Source organism: Prionailurus viverrinus, chromosome B2 (genome assembly GCF_022837055.1).
Source record: "Prionailurus viverrinus isolate Anna chromosome B2, UM_Priviv_1.0, whole genome shotgun sequence".
Taxonomy (NCBI): domain Eukaryota; kingdom Metazoa; phylum Chordata; class Mammalia; order Carnivora; family Felidae; genus Prionailurus; species Prionailurus viverrinus.
In genome coordinates this window covers 63,894,295-63,912,210 of record NC_062565.1, presented here as the reverse complement: position 1 = coordinate 63,912,210, position 17,916 = coordinate 63,894,295, and the positions used below count along the sequence as shown (strand labels likewise).

Genomic DNA, 17,916 nt, shown 5'->3' with positions numbered 1-17,916 from the left:
GCCCAGTGTTGGGCTCTGTACTGACAGCTCACAGCCTGGAACCTGCTTTGGATTCTGTGTCTCCCTCCCTCTCTGCCCCTACCCTGCTCACACTGTCTCTGTTGCTGGTTGTCTCTTTCTCTCTCTCAAAAATAAATAAACAGGAAAAAAATTTAAAAAGTAGATTACATAATGAGAGCAGAAATTTTTTAAAAAGGGAACTTTATGCCTATATAATCAAAGCATACAAAATGAACAATTTTCTAGAAAAATTTAACTTATCAAAACTAAAAGAAAACCTGATAAACAATGCAATAACTGTCGAAGAAATTACATCAGTAATTTTAAATCTTCCCTGAAGGAGCAGATAGTTTTATAGCGAGTTATACCAAACACTCAAGGAATAAATAACCTCTTTAAGCAAAATATAACAAAGACAGCAAAAGGGTGGAAGACTCTCGAATTTGATTCTCGAATAGAGGCTAGAATAACTTAATTTCAAAACCAGAAAAGGAAATTGCAAAAAAGCAAAATTACAGGCCAATTTCTAAACAAAATATAAACATATCAAATCCAACATATTAAAAATATAATCATTATGGTACGCCTGGGTGACTCAGTTGTTTAAGGTTTGAACCCCACATTGGGCTCTCTGATGTCTGCACAGAGCTGGCTTTGGATCCTCTGGTCCCCCCCGCCCCTCTCCCCTTGTGCTCTCTCTCAAAAATAAATAAATAAAACTTAAAAAAATATATAATCATGATCAATTTGAATTATTTTCTAGGAATGCTAGAGCATTAGCAAAATCTACAATTCACCAACTCACCAGATTTAAAGGAGAAAAATGATATAATCACTGAGAAGATGAAGAAAAATGAGTTCAGTAAATTTCAAGATTTATTGTCTTAAAAACCAGACAAATACATAAACAACAACAAAAACCCTTCTAGACATAGTATAGGACTTCATTAACCTGATAAAGGGCACATCTACAGCTAATATGACACTTAAAGTATGAACACATTCCCTTTACAATCACAAACAAGATATCAACATGTTACTGTAAATCTGAGCAAGGAAAGCAAGAGAAAAAAAAGATATAAATATTAGAAAGCAAGAAACTAGATTTTCATTACTTGCAGATAATATAAGTGTCTACCTAGCATACATACCCTCCCCACATAGCTACAAATAAATTATTTAATAAAGTAATTTAGCTAGGCTGCAGGATACAAAAGCATTAATAATTCAACTATGTATCTATACATAAGCAGCAGTCATAAAATGATAATTTAAAAAATTATTGAGAAGCATTCAAATCGCAACAGGAACTTTTTTTTTTAAAGAATTTGATATGCAGAGCAGATATGTAAGAAGAGCCAAGGCACTTCTAAAAAACAAATGGGAGGATTTACCCTGTTAGATATTAAGACTTATTATAAAGGTATGGTTATTAAGACAGCTGATAAATATCAGCACAGGAATAGACAAATCGATGCAACTGAAAAGGAAACCAAGAAATAAACCCATGCATATATGTTTATGTGAACTTGATTTAAGACAGCTGGCATTGTATCAGTGGGGAAAGGTCTACTATATGGACCTGGGACAACTGATTATTGACATGAAAAATAGATGAAATTGGTTTCCTGCCTCACACCATATATAAAAATCAATCCTGGTAGAATAAAGGCTTAAATATAAAAAGCAAAACTATGGTCCTTTGAGATGAAAGTATAGGAGAATAATTCTGACTTTAGGGCAGAAAAGGCTTTCTTAAACAAGATCACAAAGCACTGACAATAAACAAAAGATCAAGACAAAATTACAATATAATTATGATTATCTGTTCATCAAAAGACAACTTTCTTTTGAAGATGTGTGATTGTACATGCAGAACCATTATTTTACTGTGCTACACTGTATATAATTTTTTTTAAAAAAGACACCACGGAGTGACAAAAACAGCCCCAAACTGGGCTATTTGCCACTTACATAACCAAAAAACGTTTAGCATTCAAATATATGTAAAGAATATCAAGAAGAAAGATAAAAATGGGGGTGCCAGTTGGCTCAGTCGGTTGAACATCTGACCTGGGCTCAAGTCATGATCTCACGGTTCAGGAGTTTGAGCCCCGCATGGAGCTCACTGCTTTCAGCAGAGAGCCCACTTCAGATCTTCTGTCTCCCTCTCTCTCTGCCCCTCCCCTGCTCGCGCTCTCTCTCAAAAATAAACATTAAAAAAAAATCCATTAAGAAAATGAAGAGATTTCACCAAAAAAGCTAATATAAATATTTGAAAAGATGTTTAACTTCTCTAATTGGATAAGTTAAAAGAGAAAAGGAATTTAGCTAGGATACTGGATACAAAACCCAGATTTTGCCTAAAGCAAAATCACAATGATCTACCATGTCAAAACCCTACACAGGCAAAAATCAAATTTTCTGATGATTATCGAATATTGACAAGTATGTGGAGCAAGAAGAACTCTAATACACTGCTGGTAGGAATGCAATTGCCAGTAGGAACAGAAAATGCCTTTACAACTTGGCATCACATTGTAATACTGCAAAGGCCTATACCATAGGTTGCAGAATTCCACTCCTTGCATGAGAGCACCCATAACTTATGCAAGAATGTGTAGCAGCCAGTCTTGGTGTTTCCAGAATTACCCAAATGTCCACTGAGAAGAGGAATGGAAAAACTGTACGATATATTCTCACAACTGAAAATAACTACAACCTTACACAGCAACATATATGATTCTTAAAATACAGTGTTAGTAGGAAAAAAGCAAGTAAAATACAAATGGTAAGAAGGCATTTCTATAAAGATCAAAAACATGTAAAGTTACACGGCTGCATCAGGAAAAAGCACACAGGTTGCTGTTTAATAACAGAAATATTCTGTTTCTTAAATTGGAAAATAGGTTCATAAATGTAAGCTGTGCTTCATAACTTACTCGTGTTGTACGTGTTTTGGGTATCAAATACCTCATTCTTAAGTTTTTAACACAAGCGTGAAAGGGATGGTGAATGAACACATAACAAAACGTGCAGTTATTACCCTGAAGGCTAGATAAAAATGGGACTTTCACTTTCTGTATTATTCTTTCCTGGAACATTTAAATGTTTACAATTAACAAGTAATATATCTGGGGAGAAATGAATACAGAAAACAAACTGCATAGAAATCTGTAGTTCATTAATATGAGAAGCAGTAATTCTGTTTTCAACTTACACAATTTCTCCAGGATGCCCTCAATTAAACTAATTGTGGTTAAGTTCAAAATATTGAAAAAAGCTTCCAACAAAAATAGGTTAAAAATGTCAGTTTTTACTGAAAGCATACACACTTCTTTGTAGTTAACAATTCGACTTCATCTAATTTTTATTATACTAATTTGCTACTGTGGGGCGACGTCTGCACTTTTCCAGTTTTTTTAATACAGTAAACCGCTACATTTTTTGATGTAAATTAAATAAGTAAATGAAAGTAAATGAATGATTCTCGTTCCCAAGGGTGAGAAAGAAAAAAGAATTTTCCTTTTTTTTTTTCACGAGCATCAAAGCGTAGTGCGCCCTGAGAGCTCCAAAGTAAACAACCTAGAACGTTTGCTGCCCTTCCAGACCTGAGTAGTGACCGGAAGGACGCAGGTGTCCAGGCTCTCGAAGGGCTGGGGTGATCTTCTAGCCCTAGTCCCACCCCTGAGCCGGGAGGTGAAGGGACCTGCCCAGGACCAAGACGTGGGTGGCTGAGCCGAGGAAGAGAAGCTCTGCAACACCCAGCACCTTTCAGACTCCCGACACACACGCGGCTTCCCCGAGGGAGGCTTTTCTCGCGGCGCTCGGCCTTCGCGACCCCGCCCGCGACCTTGGCCCCGGGGCCGGGCGCCTTACTTGCCGCTCTCCACGCGGTGGCCGGGATGTAGCCAAGCAACCGAGCTAGCCTCGTTACAGTCATGCTGCCGACTCCTGCAGCGTCCTCTGGGCCCAGCAGAGGATGAAGGAGCAGGAAGAAGGAGCAGGAAGAAGGAGCCAGCGGCGCTGTTCGGAGCCCAACCCACAGGCGGGGCGGATCTCTCGTGAGGCGGGGCGTGCTTGAGATTGGGTGGGGCCTGCGTAAGGAGGGGCGGGGCGTGCGTGTGGCCGGGCGGGGCGGGGCTTCCAGAGCTCTTCTAGGAGTCTATGCTCCAATCCTGGGCTGTGTGCAGGAAAAGGCGGATGGAGAGCGTCAGTCTTTTCGCGAAGAGCGACTCAAGCTACCCTGACCTTCCTGGTGATTAAAATCCCAAATCATGCTGAAGTTGGATGAGGGAATAATTCCGTGTATTCCTCTTAATCTGAGGCAGAGGTCTTTTGAAAGATCTCTTTTATAGTATACAAAGATAAAAGTACCTTTTACTCTTTTGCCCGTGTAATAGTTTTCTTTCCCCTCAATTCTCCTTTGTTTTTTAAACATCTAGTTGTTCAGTGCACTAATTCGTGATTTCTGACTCATTGACTAGATGACCTGAAAGATGACAGTTGTGAGTGAAGTGCAGAGCAAGAGAAGGCTTGCCATCTGGTCCAGGCTGTAGTGGAAGGAGCCCTGCCAATTGGCCCTTGAATTCCAAAGTTGCAGTGGTGTTTGGAACATATGTGGCAGATCAGGAGGCTTTATGTAACTTATGGAAATCTTTACAGAATCACAGTGCAGGTCCCTAGATTTTTTATTTTTCAGAAAATTTTTTGGCTAACTATTGGGCGCTGGTAATGTCTGACAGTGTGACATTAGGGGGCTATGCAATCTGAGTTTCTCATCAAGAACTGGGAGTTATCTGATCCTCCTAGATAAGGAGTCCTTTTACTAAGAGTATTATATACAGATCAGGGCCGGAAACAAAACTCAAGCAATTTTTATTAGCAGGTAGCTCCCACACATACATTTGACCCTTAGTTTATATATATAGCTTAACAAGTTGCTTGTGACTAGTTGACTGAGGAAAAAATTCGAAGCTGTTATACAGATGGCTTTGCTAAATATACTGACTCAGCTGTCAATGGACTGCCTTGGCATTTAGAGCCCCATTTAACAGAGGCCCTGAAGGAACAGGGTGGGGGAGAACAGAGAGAGATGCCTGGGGGAGAGATCCTCTCAAGAGGCTAGAACTTTATTTTGTACACTTTGCCTTCCCGGAAGGAGACATGGCTTGAGATAAAGCTCTAAAGATCTACATCACTTCATGGGCACTGGTTTAGTCAAGTGGGCAGGGACTGGGAATATAAAGGTATTGGAATAGTCCTTTGGAATAGGACCTCTCAAAATCACTCCAAAGCATAAGAACATTTGGATCTTGTTGCTCAATTAAAAAAAAAAAAAGGCTCCAATTTCAGAAGGTCTCTTAATCAGAACAAGATTACTGCTACTTACCTATCACTCCATCACATATACCAAAATTTCATATCTTAAAACAATAAACACTTATTCTCAGTTTCTATGGGTCAGGAATCCAGGAGCCAGTGTACCTCTGGCTCTCTGGCTCTAGGCCTTAAGGGAGGTTGCAGTCAAGGTCTTAGCTGGGGATCCAGTCCCAGATGGAGGCACAACTAGGGGAGGATCTGCTTCCAAGTTTACTAGCCCAATTACTGGCAGGATTTAATGCCTTGTGGGCTTTGGGACTGGAAACCTCCTTCAGCTCTTGCTATGTGGGCTTCTGCAAAGGTCACTTCATAATATGTGCAGTTGGTTTTCCACAGAATGAATGACAGAACAAGAAAACTGCTCAAGATGGAAACCACAGTCTTTGTGATCTCATCTCAGAATGACATCCCATCACTTTTGATGTGGTCTATCATTAGAAGTGAGTCAGTATATCCAGAGCCCTCCAAGGGGAAGAGATTACACAAAGGATGAATACCAGCAGATGGTGATCAACGAAGGCCATTTTAGAGGCTGCCTACCATAGTGACCCATTTTGTAGACATCAATCAGCCTCATTCTCTCACCACAGCTGGACCCACTACCAGGTAGCCATGGTGGCATAGAGATATACATATACTTTTAATATAGTCTTTTCCCCTGCCAAGACTGATTGGCTAGCACCACTACTTGCAGTGAACAATCTGTCTCCCTGATATAGCACTATATAGCCTGGGTGGCAGGTTTGATTACAATGGAATCTTACGATGATGAAGGAGGTAGCAACTTGTTCTATTGGAACAATGATACTGCATTTGGATTGGTTATACTTCTGACTTATACTTCTTTTATACATTCCTTCTGAATACCTTATACTACATATACTTTATATAACATCCCACACAACATTGCTTCTAATCAAAGAACTCACTTTCTTATGAAAGTTGTAGAATTCTGATGCCTCTGGGATTAACAAGCTTTATCACATATCCCCATCAGACCAGAAGCCAACTGGTCTTATAGAATAATGGACAACCCTACTGAAGGTTTACTTTTGGACGAAGGTCAGAAAATACTTTGAGATGCTGTCCTAAAGGTCTTGGCATATGCTCCAAATGACTTAACAGTGTTTTCAGTAGTATTTCTTCTGTTGACAGAATAACAGGATCCAAAGAGTAGTAGAGGGACTAATATCTTGTTATATTTAATATACTGTCCATATATTTTGCTTTCCATTGTGAGGAGAGGCAATCTGCCATGGGTCCTGGGCCTTCCTTCATATTATTGCTGAGTATGCTAACGGCAAGGCTTATCCATCTCCTGATACTTAGCAATTTCCGTAGTTAGTCATATAGGCATCTAATAGAGTATTACTACCATTTAACTGCTGCTCCCCTGGGGAAAAGAGACTGGCTTCTTTGCTGCTTGCTCAGAACTGCTTGGCCCTTGGCTCTGGACTTTTCTCCTGTGATGCAACCCATAGTGTGTACAGGAGTCATCTGGCCCTCTACATCACTGTGGGAATTGGGGCTCCATGAACTAGTGCAAATATGCTGATGCTTTGACTATGATTTTGCTGTAATAGTCTTTGGTACCCGGGAGTCTCCTGTTGGCATCCATTTCACTGTAGCAAGCAAGTCTACAAGCAGGATAAAATCTTAGACCCTTTATGGTTCTCACTATCCATCTCCATGATTCCAGGTTCTGTTGGCGTACCAATTTTTGTACACAGAGTGGGGTACAAGGGGATAGAATGTATTCTCTGCATTGGAAGTTGGGATTGTAAACTGGTCATTTTTTAGCTCATTCCTCTAGGTTAGGACTTAAAAAATTGGTCATGGTGCTAACTGGGGTGATTGGCCCTGAAGACCATGGAAGAAAAGGGAATAGGGAAAGGAGTCTGACTAGAACTTGGGAGATCTTATCTCCTGGATAAGATCCTCCTCACAATACCCATGTTGAATTATAAAAATTAAACAAAGATCTGCAATCATACATAGGCAAGGCCACTCAAGACTCAGATCCTTGCATCAACCACTAGGTAAAGACATTTCATTCACTGAGATACTGGTTGAACACAAAGGAAACAGAATAAATGGCAGTGGTGACAAATTGTAACAATTTAGCCTCCTGGCCGGCCAGTGGCAGAATTGAGAGCTGTATGGTTTTGTTTTTAAATCAGACCTTTGGGACAAAACATGCTGCTCCTCATATCCTACCCTGGAGATTGTTTCAATTTGTCTGTAATAGGGCTCTGGAATTTGTTTTAAATTTTTAATGTTTTATTTTTGAGAGAGAGAGCATGAGCAGGAGAGGGGCAGAGAGAGAGATAGAATCTGAAGCAGGCTCCAGGCTCCAAGCTGTCAGCACAGAACCCAATGAGGGGCTCAAACTCAGGAAATGCAAGATTATGACCTGAGCCGAAGTCGGATACTTAAAAGACTGAGCCACGCAGGCGCCCCTGGAACTTGTATTTTGAACAAGTAATTCAGGTAATTCTCAACAAGGAAGCTTGCAAAGCCCTGTTCTAACTATATTTTCTTCCCCATTGGTGCACACATGTGCTTATATATTAATTTCTCTTTTCTTTCCTATCTTACACTATTTTTGTATATGGGGTGGTGGTGGTTAGGTCACAATTTTGTCTATGGGCTGCATACTACTGAGACAAGATCATTACAGAACTAGAGGAATAGACATCACATGGAGATTCTGGACTTGAAAGTGGATGAGGGATAATAGTATTATGTTAGGAAAATTGTACTATTAGTAATATGTAAATGTGTAAATATGGGAAGAATGGTATATGTTGATGTTAGAAAGACAAAGAGATTGGGGTGCCTGGGTGGTTCAGTCAGTTAAGCATCCTACTTTGGCTTAGGTCACGATCTCGCGGTCTGTGAGTTTGAGCACCGCGTCAGGCTCTGTGCTGACAGCTCAGAGCCTGGAGCCTGCTTCAGAATGTGTCTCCCTCTCCCTCTCTGCCCCTCCCTTGCTGGAGCTCTGTCTCTCTCTCTCTCTCTCTCTCTCTCTCTCTCTCAAAAATAAATAAAACATTAAAAAAATAAATAAAAAAAGAAAGACAAAGAGATGGACAACAGTTGATCTCTCATGTTTCTATATCTGATTTTCAGTCATCAAACCTATTTCATATGCTTGGTGGACTTTGGTGAGAGAAATGGTGCCATCTTCTACTGCAGAAGCTGAGAAGGTTGGATATACTTGCTGTCTTTGAGGCCTGACAGCCTGAGTGCTGGCATAAACTAACCTTGGTCAGTTGGACATTCCCATCAGACTTTGAATCTGGAAGGAGTGATTCAAATAAGCAGAGTGTTTGGAATCCTGTTTTCAGAAGCACCACTACTAGTAGACATATACACAAACTTTCAGCTCTTTTTGAGGTCAGAGTTTGGCTACAATTTTGGTCATCCAGCTTCCTTTGGCTTCTATCTGTTTTCCAAAGCTCATTCTCCAGCCTTTCCAGAAATTCTGTGAGCTACCTAATATTCTTCCAATAAATTCTTTTTCTGCTTAATTTAATCATAATTGCTTTTTGTTGTTTGCAACAAGAATCCTTACGGGTATACACTTCAGTGAGATTCATTCTGTAAAAGTCAATTATAGTGTTTCAGACAATCACTTCCCCTCTCCCTCAGAACCCCATCCCACCCCTATAATCCGAATTTGGAGGTAAATAACATATGATAGTTTCCCTGGTAAATGAAAAGTGAAATCTGTTAGATTTTAAACCATAATCATTGATGTGCTTTTAAAACTGTTTTAAAGAGGGGTGGGATGGAGGGGAAAGTGGGTGATGGGCATTGAGGAGGGCACCTGTTGGGATGAGCACTGGGTATTGTATAGAAACCAGTTTGACAATAAATTTCATATTAAAAAAAAAAAAACTGTTGTTTTAAAACCAACAACCAACCAACCATGATTATAAGAGCAATTTATCTTCAAATAAAATGATTATGAGTAAGAATGAGTCCTTTGATAAACCTGGAAGATTATTCAAACTTAGAATAAGCATATTTCAAACTCAGGGCCAAGTATGTCAAGATGAAAAATGTGTGTGGCAAAAATATGTGGTGGTTAATGCATATATTTATATTTTCCAGTTATAATGCACTTGGTATATATTGCTTAGTCAATTCACTGAATTTTCAAACACTTTTACAAAGTAAAGAATTATGGAGAGCCAATGAAGTACCTTTCAACTACTTAATATATGCAAAAGATATAAATTATAAAAATAGAAAGGCTGTAAGTTATATAATTATGCTGGTCTATACAATTAATTAACATAGTCTATCCAATTTTAAATAAAAATATACTCTAGTATTCTGAAAATAAGCAAGTGTTTTAGCTGTTCCTCCAGATAGTCATTTGTTCATTTATTAACATCAGAGGCAATAACACAATGCTAAAAATAAAACATGCATCAATTATACAACACATACTTACAAAAACCTCTGTCCACCACAACTGGTGGATGCAAACAGACCTTCTATCCACCCTTAGTGCATTATTATTTTCACAAGTAAAACAGGAAAGGAAAATAGTGAATTTAATGCTATTCAGCACCTTTAGTAAAGTCAAAAGACTTAAACATCTCCATATATCAAAAACATTTGCATCTGTATCCCCAAACATGTAATTATTTTGTTCCATTTTTAACATGAATTATTTTATTTACATTACTTTTTAGTTCAACAAATTTTAACAATATTTAAAAATTATCTAAATTCATAAAAGTATTTCATAAATTTCAACACTTACTATGTACATACAAGAAAGTCCATGAAAAAAGTTAAAGAAATATAGTCAGAAAGTTCAAGCAACACTACCAAATTTAGCAAAATTCCAACCAAATCTATGCAGAGGGCATTCAAACATTCAAAAATCTCTAGATGCTGCTAACATGAACATGAAAAGTTCCAGTAATAAAAGTCAGTATGAGAAATAATGTTGAAATCACCAGTAGAAAATATATTTTAATAGGCATGACATATGTTTAATAGCAATAGTAATAATGACTTTTCTAGAAAACTTTTTTAACATGTCATCTAGGAACTACCTGGTTTGACTGGGCTAGAGTTGATTTCTTCAAAAAATATACTTTAGCAGCCATAGTTTTATTTCCAGTTAAAACATAGTAAAATGTTAAAAGTAAAATTTATAATTAACTAAATAATACCCCAATACTAGAAAATTTAAAATCTCATGCTATTCTAGCGATAATGGCCTTTAATATGATGTGTCCGATGTGAGAATTGTGGAAAGCCAATAATAAACAATCAGATATACATATGGGCTTAAAGTTTCACTGAAATACTTATGTAGCAAAATATATGAAAAAGTAATAGAAAAGTAAAAAGATAAAATTAAAAAAATATTGCACAGCCACATTACCTAGAAAGTAAAGTTGATGTTTAAAAAGCTCTAAACATGGATGATATAAATTATCTTCCATACAAAAAGGTATAAATATTCTTAGAACTATCAGCATCTACAGCTTAATATAATACATTATTTGAATCATTGTTGAATGAGGTAATTATCAAGTCTCTAACAATGTTTTTATCCTATTGGAAATATTTGAGGGCAGCAACCAGAAAGAATTTCTCTAAAAATATTTCCGAATCAAGAACAGCTATATGTGCAGCTCTCCCAATGAGTGAATCAGCTGTATTGGGCAATGCATTGATGACATTATATCGAACCAAGTTACAGTCCTTGCTTTGCAGAACTGGGCGAAGCAAGTTGTGGATCATTTCTGAATAGATCTGTCCTATGGAACAAATAGAAAGTAGGAAAATTAGTTCATGTAAGTAACTGAAAAAAATTCTATGCCAACTTTTATGTAATTTATAAAATTTAGTTTTATTATTTCCATTTAAAGCAGACAAATGTCTTTTAAAAGGTTTTCTTTTTCTTTGACCATCATTTTTTAGATGATTTTATAAAAAATATAAATAACCACATTATTTATCTAGCCAAGTAAAAATTGCAAATTTATTGTAAATTCTTGTCAATTTGATACTTTAACTCAAAGCAATGAATATAACAGAACAAACAGTTTTAGTCAACATTAAGTCACTTATGACTTGTTGAACCATTGTGACAATAAGGTAGCCATGCTAAGACATTTTGCCTTTTACACAGTATAGGGAATAGTCAGTAATACTGTAATGGTATTGTATGGTGACAGATGGTAGCCACACTTGAGGTGAGCATAGCATCATGTACACAGAAGCTGAATCACTACACTGTTCACATGAAACTAATGTAACGTTGTGTGTCAACTATACTAAAAAAAAAAGACATTTTGCTTTTTATAACTTTTAAAACTTGAACCTATAGCAAGTACTTTAAAAATGTTTGTGGCATTCAACTGTATTCCACATATTTCCACATTATTCTGAGCAAAAACAGCAACTTCCTATAGTTAGAAAGACAATGTGAGTTTGGCTCCAAAGTCAGACAGAATTATTTTTTTCATCCAAGGGTTTATTTAATGCTTGGGTCCTGCTTTTAAATCCAAAATTGTGCTCCTGTCTCCCTCTCTTTGGTTAATTCTTACAATGAATTTATTGAGCTCATTCTAAGCATAAGAGATGAAGGTTATGTGTGTGTGTGTGTGTGTGTGTGTGTGTGTGTGTGTGTGTATACACACGTATATATATATACATATATACACATATATTCATATATATATGTGTATATATACGTATATATATGTATGTATATATACATATATGTAAATACGCATGTATACATACATATATGTGTATATATACGTGTATATACACGTATATATACGTATATATACACGTATATATACACGTATATATACAAGTATATATACGTGTGTGTGTGTGTGTGTGTGTGTGTGTGTGTGTGTGTATATAAAAGCACAAAGTTTCTTACGAGGGGCAAACAGTTTTTAATGCTTGTGTATCACCACCTTACTATAGACGAGTGCAAACATATATCCATAGACCTGTGGATTTTAGGGAGGCAAGTATCAAATTTCTGAGAGGCAGAGTTTATCCCTGAGGAATCATGAGAAAGGAAAAGAATATGGAAGTACATTTAGAGAAAGGAGAGAGAGATATATGAGAGATTATTATCACATAAATTCATACAAAACTTTTTCTCTCACCTCTTCTCTTAGTTTTCTTTTTTTTTTTTTTTTTTTTTTTAAATTTTTTTTTTCAACGTTTATTTATTTTTGGGACAGAGAGAGACAGAGCATGAACGGGGGAGGGGCAGAGAGAGAGGGAGTCACAGAATCGGAAACAGGCTCCAGGCTCTGAGCCATCAACCCAGAGCCCGACGCGGGGCTCGAACTCACGGACCGCGAGATCGTGACCTGGCTGAAGTCGGACTCTTAACCGACTGCGCCACCCAGGCGCCCCATCTTCTCTTAGTTTTCATTATGATTGTCAAGCTGGATTTCTGGTTCTATGCTATTTAAAAAGTATTTTTACATAGGAATAAATCCAAACCTGTCTTTATTAGATTCCCCCTGCCCCCTAGTGGCAAAGATCACTGTTAAAACAAAGGGCATTTCTCTAGTTTTTGTGACCCATCTGGAAGTTAAATCTCTTCTTAATTTATCCTTAAATCCCTGCTACAACAGAAGTTAATAATAATAATTAAAAAAAGGTTATTTTGATGTCACAAAATGCTAAAAAAAATGTGTTAAATGAACAGAGCACCCATTGTGTGCCAGGCATCATGCCAGGCAATGCCAATACAAATATATGTAAGAGAGAGTCCCTGCCTAAACAGGCTGCTCACTGTTAAACTGTGGAAAATGCAAAGGATTAAGAGTTCATTTAAAAATCAGCCTCATTCCAAAAAAGGGACTGAGGAAATATGGGAAGGAAGGACACCTGTGTTTTTGCCCTAAGCCTGTAATTAATTAATCACCAGTGACTTTGGATCAGCCACTTAGCATCTCTGGGCCTCAATTATAAAATGAGCCAACAAGACCCAAGTCTCCTTCTGGCTCTAAATAGCTATGATTTAAATTTATTATTCAAAACTAGCAAAAGAATATATAAAATCTTTATTACTTTATTAAAGTGAGGTAAGTCTTTGCTGCCATCTTTGATGAAAAGCAAGATACAGCAGAACACGCAGCATGATTGTTACCATAATCACCAATCCCAACAGTTGTGAGGAAATCAAAGTACAGATTACCTTCGAGGCAGCAAAAGCAGCATTTGTAATTAGATAAAAGAACTCTTTCATAAGAATGATGGTTTTATTGGCAAAAACACCACATGCCAGGAGAAAAGAAAGGAAAAAAAAGAGTAAGGATAGATGTTAATAACAGTGGATGGAAAAGGAAATAAAGGGAGAGATGAGAGGAAGAAGAAAGAAAGGGACTACAAGAAAAATGTGGGAAAAAGCTCATGTTGTAGATACAACTGTGTGAAATACTTCTTTTTTTTTTAATACATAGAGATTTTACTGAGAAACTGATAAATAACTCAATGTAAAATAATGAATCAAAGTCATAGGCAGGCATTTCAAAGAATAATATGATCAATTAACATAGGAAAAAAGTTTTAATCTCATTTGTAGTTGGTAAAATACAAATACAAATCACAATGGGATGCACTGTCAGAGGAACAAATGGAGATAAAATACTTCTAATTTACTTAGTTACCTGACTGTTTGTCCTTTAAAGCTGTTTTACACATTTCAATACGAGCAGAGTGATAAGGAACGTAGCGATCCTGTAGAGATCCCACTAGCACAACATTTTTGAAATAGTGAAGCCCTATGAAGAAAAAATATGGAATTATAATGCAGTAAGTAACCAGATTTAAATTAGTAAGTTAATTTAAATTAACTTTTAATTTAATATATTAAGTTAAATTTAATATTTAATAATTTAATTTAATAAATAAACAATAAATAATAAATTTAATAAAAATTAAATAAAAGTTAATTTGAATTAACTTTTAATTTTATATTAAATATATTGTTTAATATATTATATTAATTAATTATATTCTATTATATTCTATTAATATGTTATATTTAATATATTAAGTGACCACAATTTTTTAAATTTCCTTAGTAGTACTAATAAGTTTATGGCTTTTTAAATCTGATGAATTCGTTCTCCAATTTCCATATATTATCTACAAAAAAACCCCTACCTTCATTGTTCTGTAGTTTACATGCTGGTATGAGAAATGTGTGTTTGTGCTGAGTGAGAGCAAGGACTGTGACATGGTAGTGCGTGGGTACAAGAGAGATTATATAGGGTGGGATAAAATTCTACAAGGAAGTATTTTATGACCTTCTTACTTTCTAAAAGATAATCCTCAATATTTAGGGCTGTTTCCTAAAGAAACAAAATCATACTTTTCCATAAGAACAAACAGTACACCCTATATGAAATCATTTAAAGCTGATTTTTAAGTTCTCATCTGACTCTTGCCTAATATTAATAATATTTTCTCCTTATTGAAGTATGATGTCAAGAGAATACATACTTAAGATTTTTCAGTAAAAATAGGAGGTTTGTGATCCATCCACGGATTTTAGTCAGGTTCTTCTATTTTTATTTTTCAGCAAACTACGTGAATTTAGGTCTTGTGATACTTTGAACTAATTAACTCATTTAAGCACTGAAAAACCAAGTTCCTGTCCACTTTACTACCAGTAATGTTTTTCTTAAATACTCTTGGATTGCTAGTGGAGCCTTTAAAAAAAAAATGTTTATCTATTTATTTTTGAAGGGGGAGTGCGCGGGAGGGGCAGAGACAGAGGGAGACGGAATCCCAAGCAGGCTCCACACTGTCAGCACAGAGCCTGATGCAGAGGCTGGAATTCACAAAACCCATGAGATCATAATCTGAGCTGAATCAAGAGTCGGAGGCTTACCCAACAGCTGGCTCCCCACCTTTTTAAAAAAATGTTTATTTTTGAGAGAAAGAGAAAGAGAGAGAGCATGCACAAACAGGGGAGAGGCAGAAAAGAGGGGGACAGAGGATCCGAAGAGGGCTCAGCACTGACAGCAGGGACCCTGACGCGGGCGAACCCACAAACCGTGAGATCATGACCTGAGCTGAAGTTTAGGAGACTTAACCAATTGAGCCACTCAGGCACCCCACTACCAGTAATGTTCTAATTTTACTATGTATTACTAATTTTGCTATGTAGCTCAGACTAATAAATAAAAAATAAGAAATCCATGTGGTTATTAAATAAGATACAAGCCAATAATGACAATACATTAGGATTGGGGTGCTTAGTTTAGGTCATATAATTTTGACCTAAGCAGAGAGGTCTTCAAACTGGTATACATCTACCTTTAGGGGTAATTTAAGACTTTCCATGCACTTGAAACTGTATGTCATATATGCACAGAGTTATACATACAATGTCACATCGTATATTAATTATACTTCAATTAAAAAAAAAACTCTAGATGGTGAGGATGGGCATGTATAGCTTTAAGGAAACTGAATTCTAGATCTCAACTTCTGTATGAGGGTTTTCCTAAAAATGACTTGTCCTTCTCCCACTTTATTAGAGAAAGGCATTTCTCCAATCTATTTCAGATTTTATTGTGGCATATGGCCTGAGGTATAAAAGTCTCTGGGGGAATGAAGCAAAATACGAATGAAATACAATGTTTTCTGACAAAAATAAGTTTGACTTGACTGTATGACAATAAGAATTAGCACTGCCAATTAGATTTTATGGCACACAAGTTCTAGAAACTATATGAACTGAATATATAACTCCAACTGAATGAATTTATATTTTTATGAAAATATAATTACAGGAAGTATGTACTACCTTATATGCCAGAAAATATATCCTTTGCCACTATTTAAAATTATAGAAAATATATTTTTGGTGTCACCCTAAAATTATACAAGTACATACTTCTTCAAAATTCTTTTAAGGGGTAGCCCAAACCGTGAAAAAAAACTGTCCTGTAGTATACCATCTTTACTTCTACCCAAGCTGTTCTAGGTACTGTGCTTTCTGAATCTAAGTTGATGCTGTTCACTAAAATTTTATCCCAAGTCGCATGAAACCAGCCTATGTAACAGCATAGCTGGCTTTTTCGTTTTTCTGAAAGATATATATTCGTGTTCCCCATAAAGGGCTATCATACTGTGCAACTTCAGGTGTCACGAGAATGACACTTCTTGGGGCTGCGCATTGCACAGCCTATGGCAGCCTTGCTAGGTAACATTCATTTGTGTGCTATGCTAAATGACTATTTTTCCTCAAACTGCCAGCACCTTCTATCCCCTCTTCAGTCTTACCTCATGACCTTGCTTCCTCTTTCACTGAAAAATATAGAAGAATCAGAACAGAACTTCCACATACTCCTATCTTAACCAAACTAACCTACCATACCTGTGACTTCATGTTCTGTCTTTGCTCTTCTACTGATGAGCTGTGTATGTTCCCACCTTAAGCCAGCCCTTTCACTAGAATGTGAGATGCCATTCCCTCCTTCCTAGTTAAAGACATGGCTCTAGTAGCTGTCTTGTCCCTCTCTTGTATCAATTTTCTCTTTTGTATGAATCATTATCATTAATAAAACACTGTAATATCTCCCATTAAACAAAAAAATCAATGAACCTGTCCTTAGACTCTATACTCCCAATGACCACCCAATTTCTTGGCACTGTTTTATTTCTATACCATATATTGTAAGAATAGGCATTATATTAACATCTATTTTTCAAAATAATAGCTCCTTGCAGAGATTCTGACATGGTTCTACAGGGAAATGACAGTACAGTACTGTACTTTTTTTTCAATGTTTATTTATTTTAAGAGAGAGAGGGAGAGAGGGAGTGCAAGTGAGGGAGGGGCAGAGAGAGGGAGAGAGAGAATCTCAAGCAGGCTCTGTGTTGTCAGCGTGGATCCTGACATGGGGCTCAATCTCACAGACCGTGATATCACGACTTGAGCTGAAATCAAGAGTTGAATGCTTAACTGACTGAGCCACCCTGGTGTCTGACAGTACTGTACTTGAAAAATGCATTTTAAAAGTTAGTAGTCTAATTTTAATAACAGTTTTTCAACAACAATGCGTTAATACTAATATTGTGCTTCTGCATGGCAGGTTTACTTTATTAGCAAGAACCAAGTTAGTTAAATAGACTGTGGCTCAGGGGGTACCTGGGTGGCTCAGGTGGTTAAGTGTCTGACTTCAGCTCAGGTCATGATCTCACAGTTTGTGGGTCTGAGCCTACTGTTGGGCTCTGAACTGACAGCTCAGAGCCTGGAGCCTGCTTCAGATTCTGTGTTTAATTAGAGTTCAGTTACAATTTTAACAATCTCGGGAGGTAGAATGCAAAGAAGTGAGGTCAAAGTTTTGCAAAATGCAAAGTTTTTTGAGGTATTTCAAAAAACTAAGTAATTTAGAAGACAGAGTACGATTAAAATGATGAAAGAAGAGTTAGCAAAAGAAAACAATATGTTCAGGTTTAGACATATTCAGTTTGATATGTAAGTAGAGATGTCTAGAGGGC

General features: G+C 36.8%; 2 protein-coding genes across 10 annotated transcripts in view; both read right to left on the bottom strand.

The window, feature by feature from the left end:
* Positions 1 to 4,041, bottom strand: part of SDHAF4 (succinate dehydrogenase complex assembly factor 4) — a 31,320-nt gene extending 27,279 nt beyond the window's left edge. Inside the window, exon 1 of the mRNA XM_047860692.1 lies at positions 3,880 to 4,041. Coding sequence (XP_047716648.1) covers positions 3,880 to 3,943 — 64 coding nt within the window. The 5' untranslated portion in view covers positions 3,944 to 4,041. The remainder of the gene's footprint in view (positions 1 to 3,879) is intronic.
* A 5,702-nt stretch (positions 4,042 to 9,743) lies between these two features.
* The window catches only part of FAM135A (family with sequence similarity 135 member A), a 119,954-nt gene continuing 111,781 nt past the window's right edge, over positions 9,744 to 17,916 (bottom strand). For all 9 annotated transcript variants that reach the window (XM_047859525.1, XM_047859531.1, XM_047859530.1 and 6 more), the window contains 2 exons: positions 14,067 to 14,180; positions 9,744 to 11,174 (listed from right to left, as the gene is read on the bottom strand). In XM_047859525.1, coding sequence (XP_047715481.1) covers positions 10,969 to 11,174; positions 14,067 to 14,180 — 320 coding nt within the window. In that variant the 3' untranslated portion in view covers positions 9,744 to 10,968. The remainder of the gene's footprint in view (positions 11,175 to 14,066; positions 14,181 to 17,916) is intronic.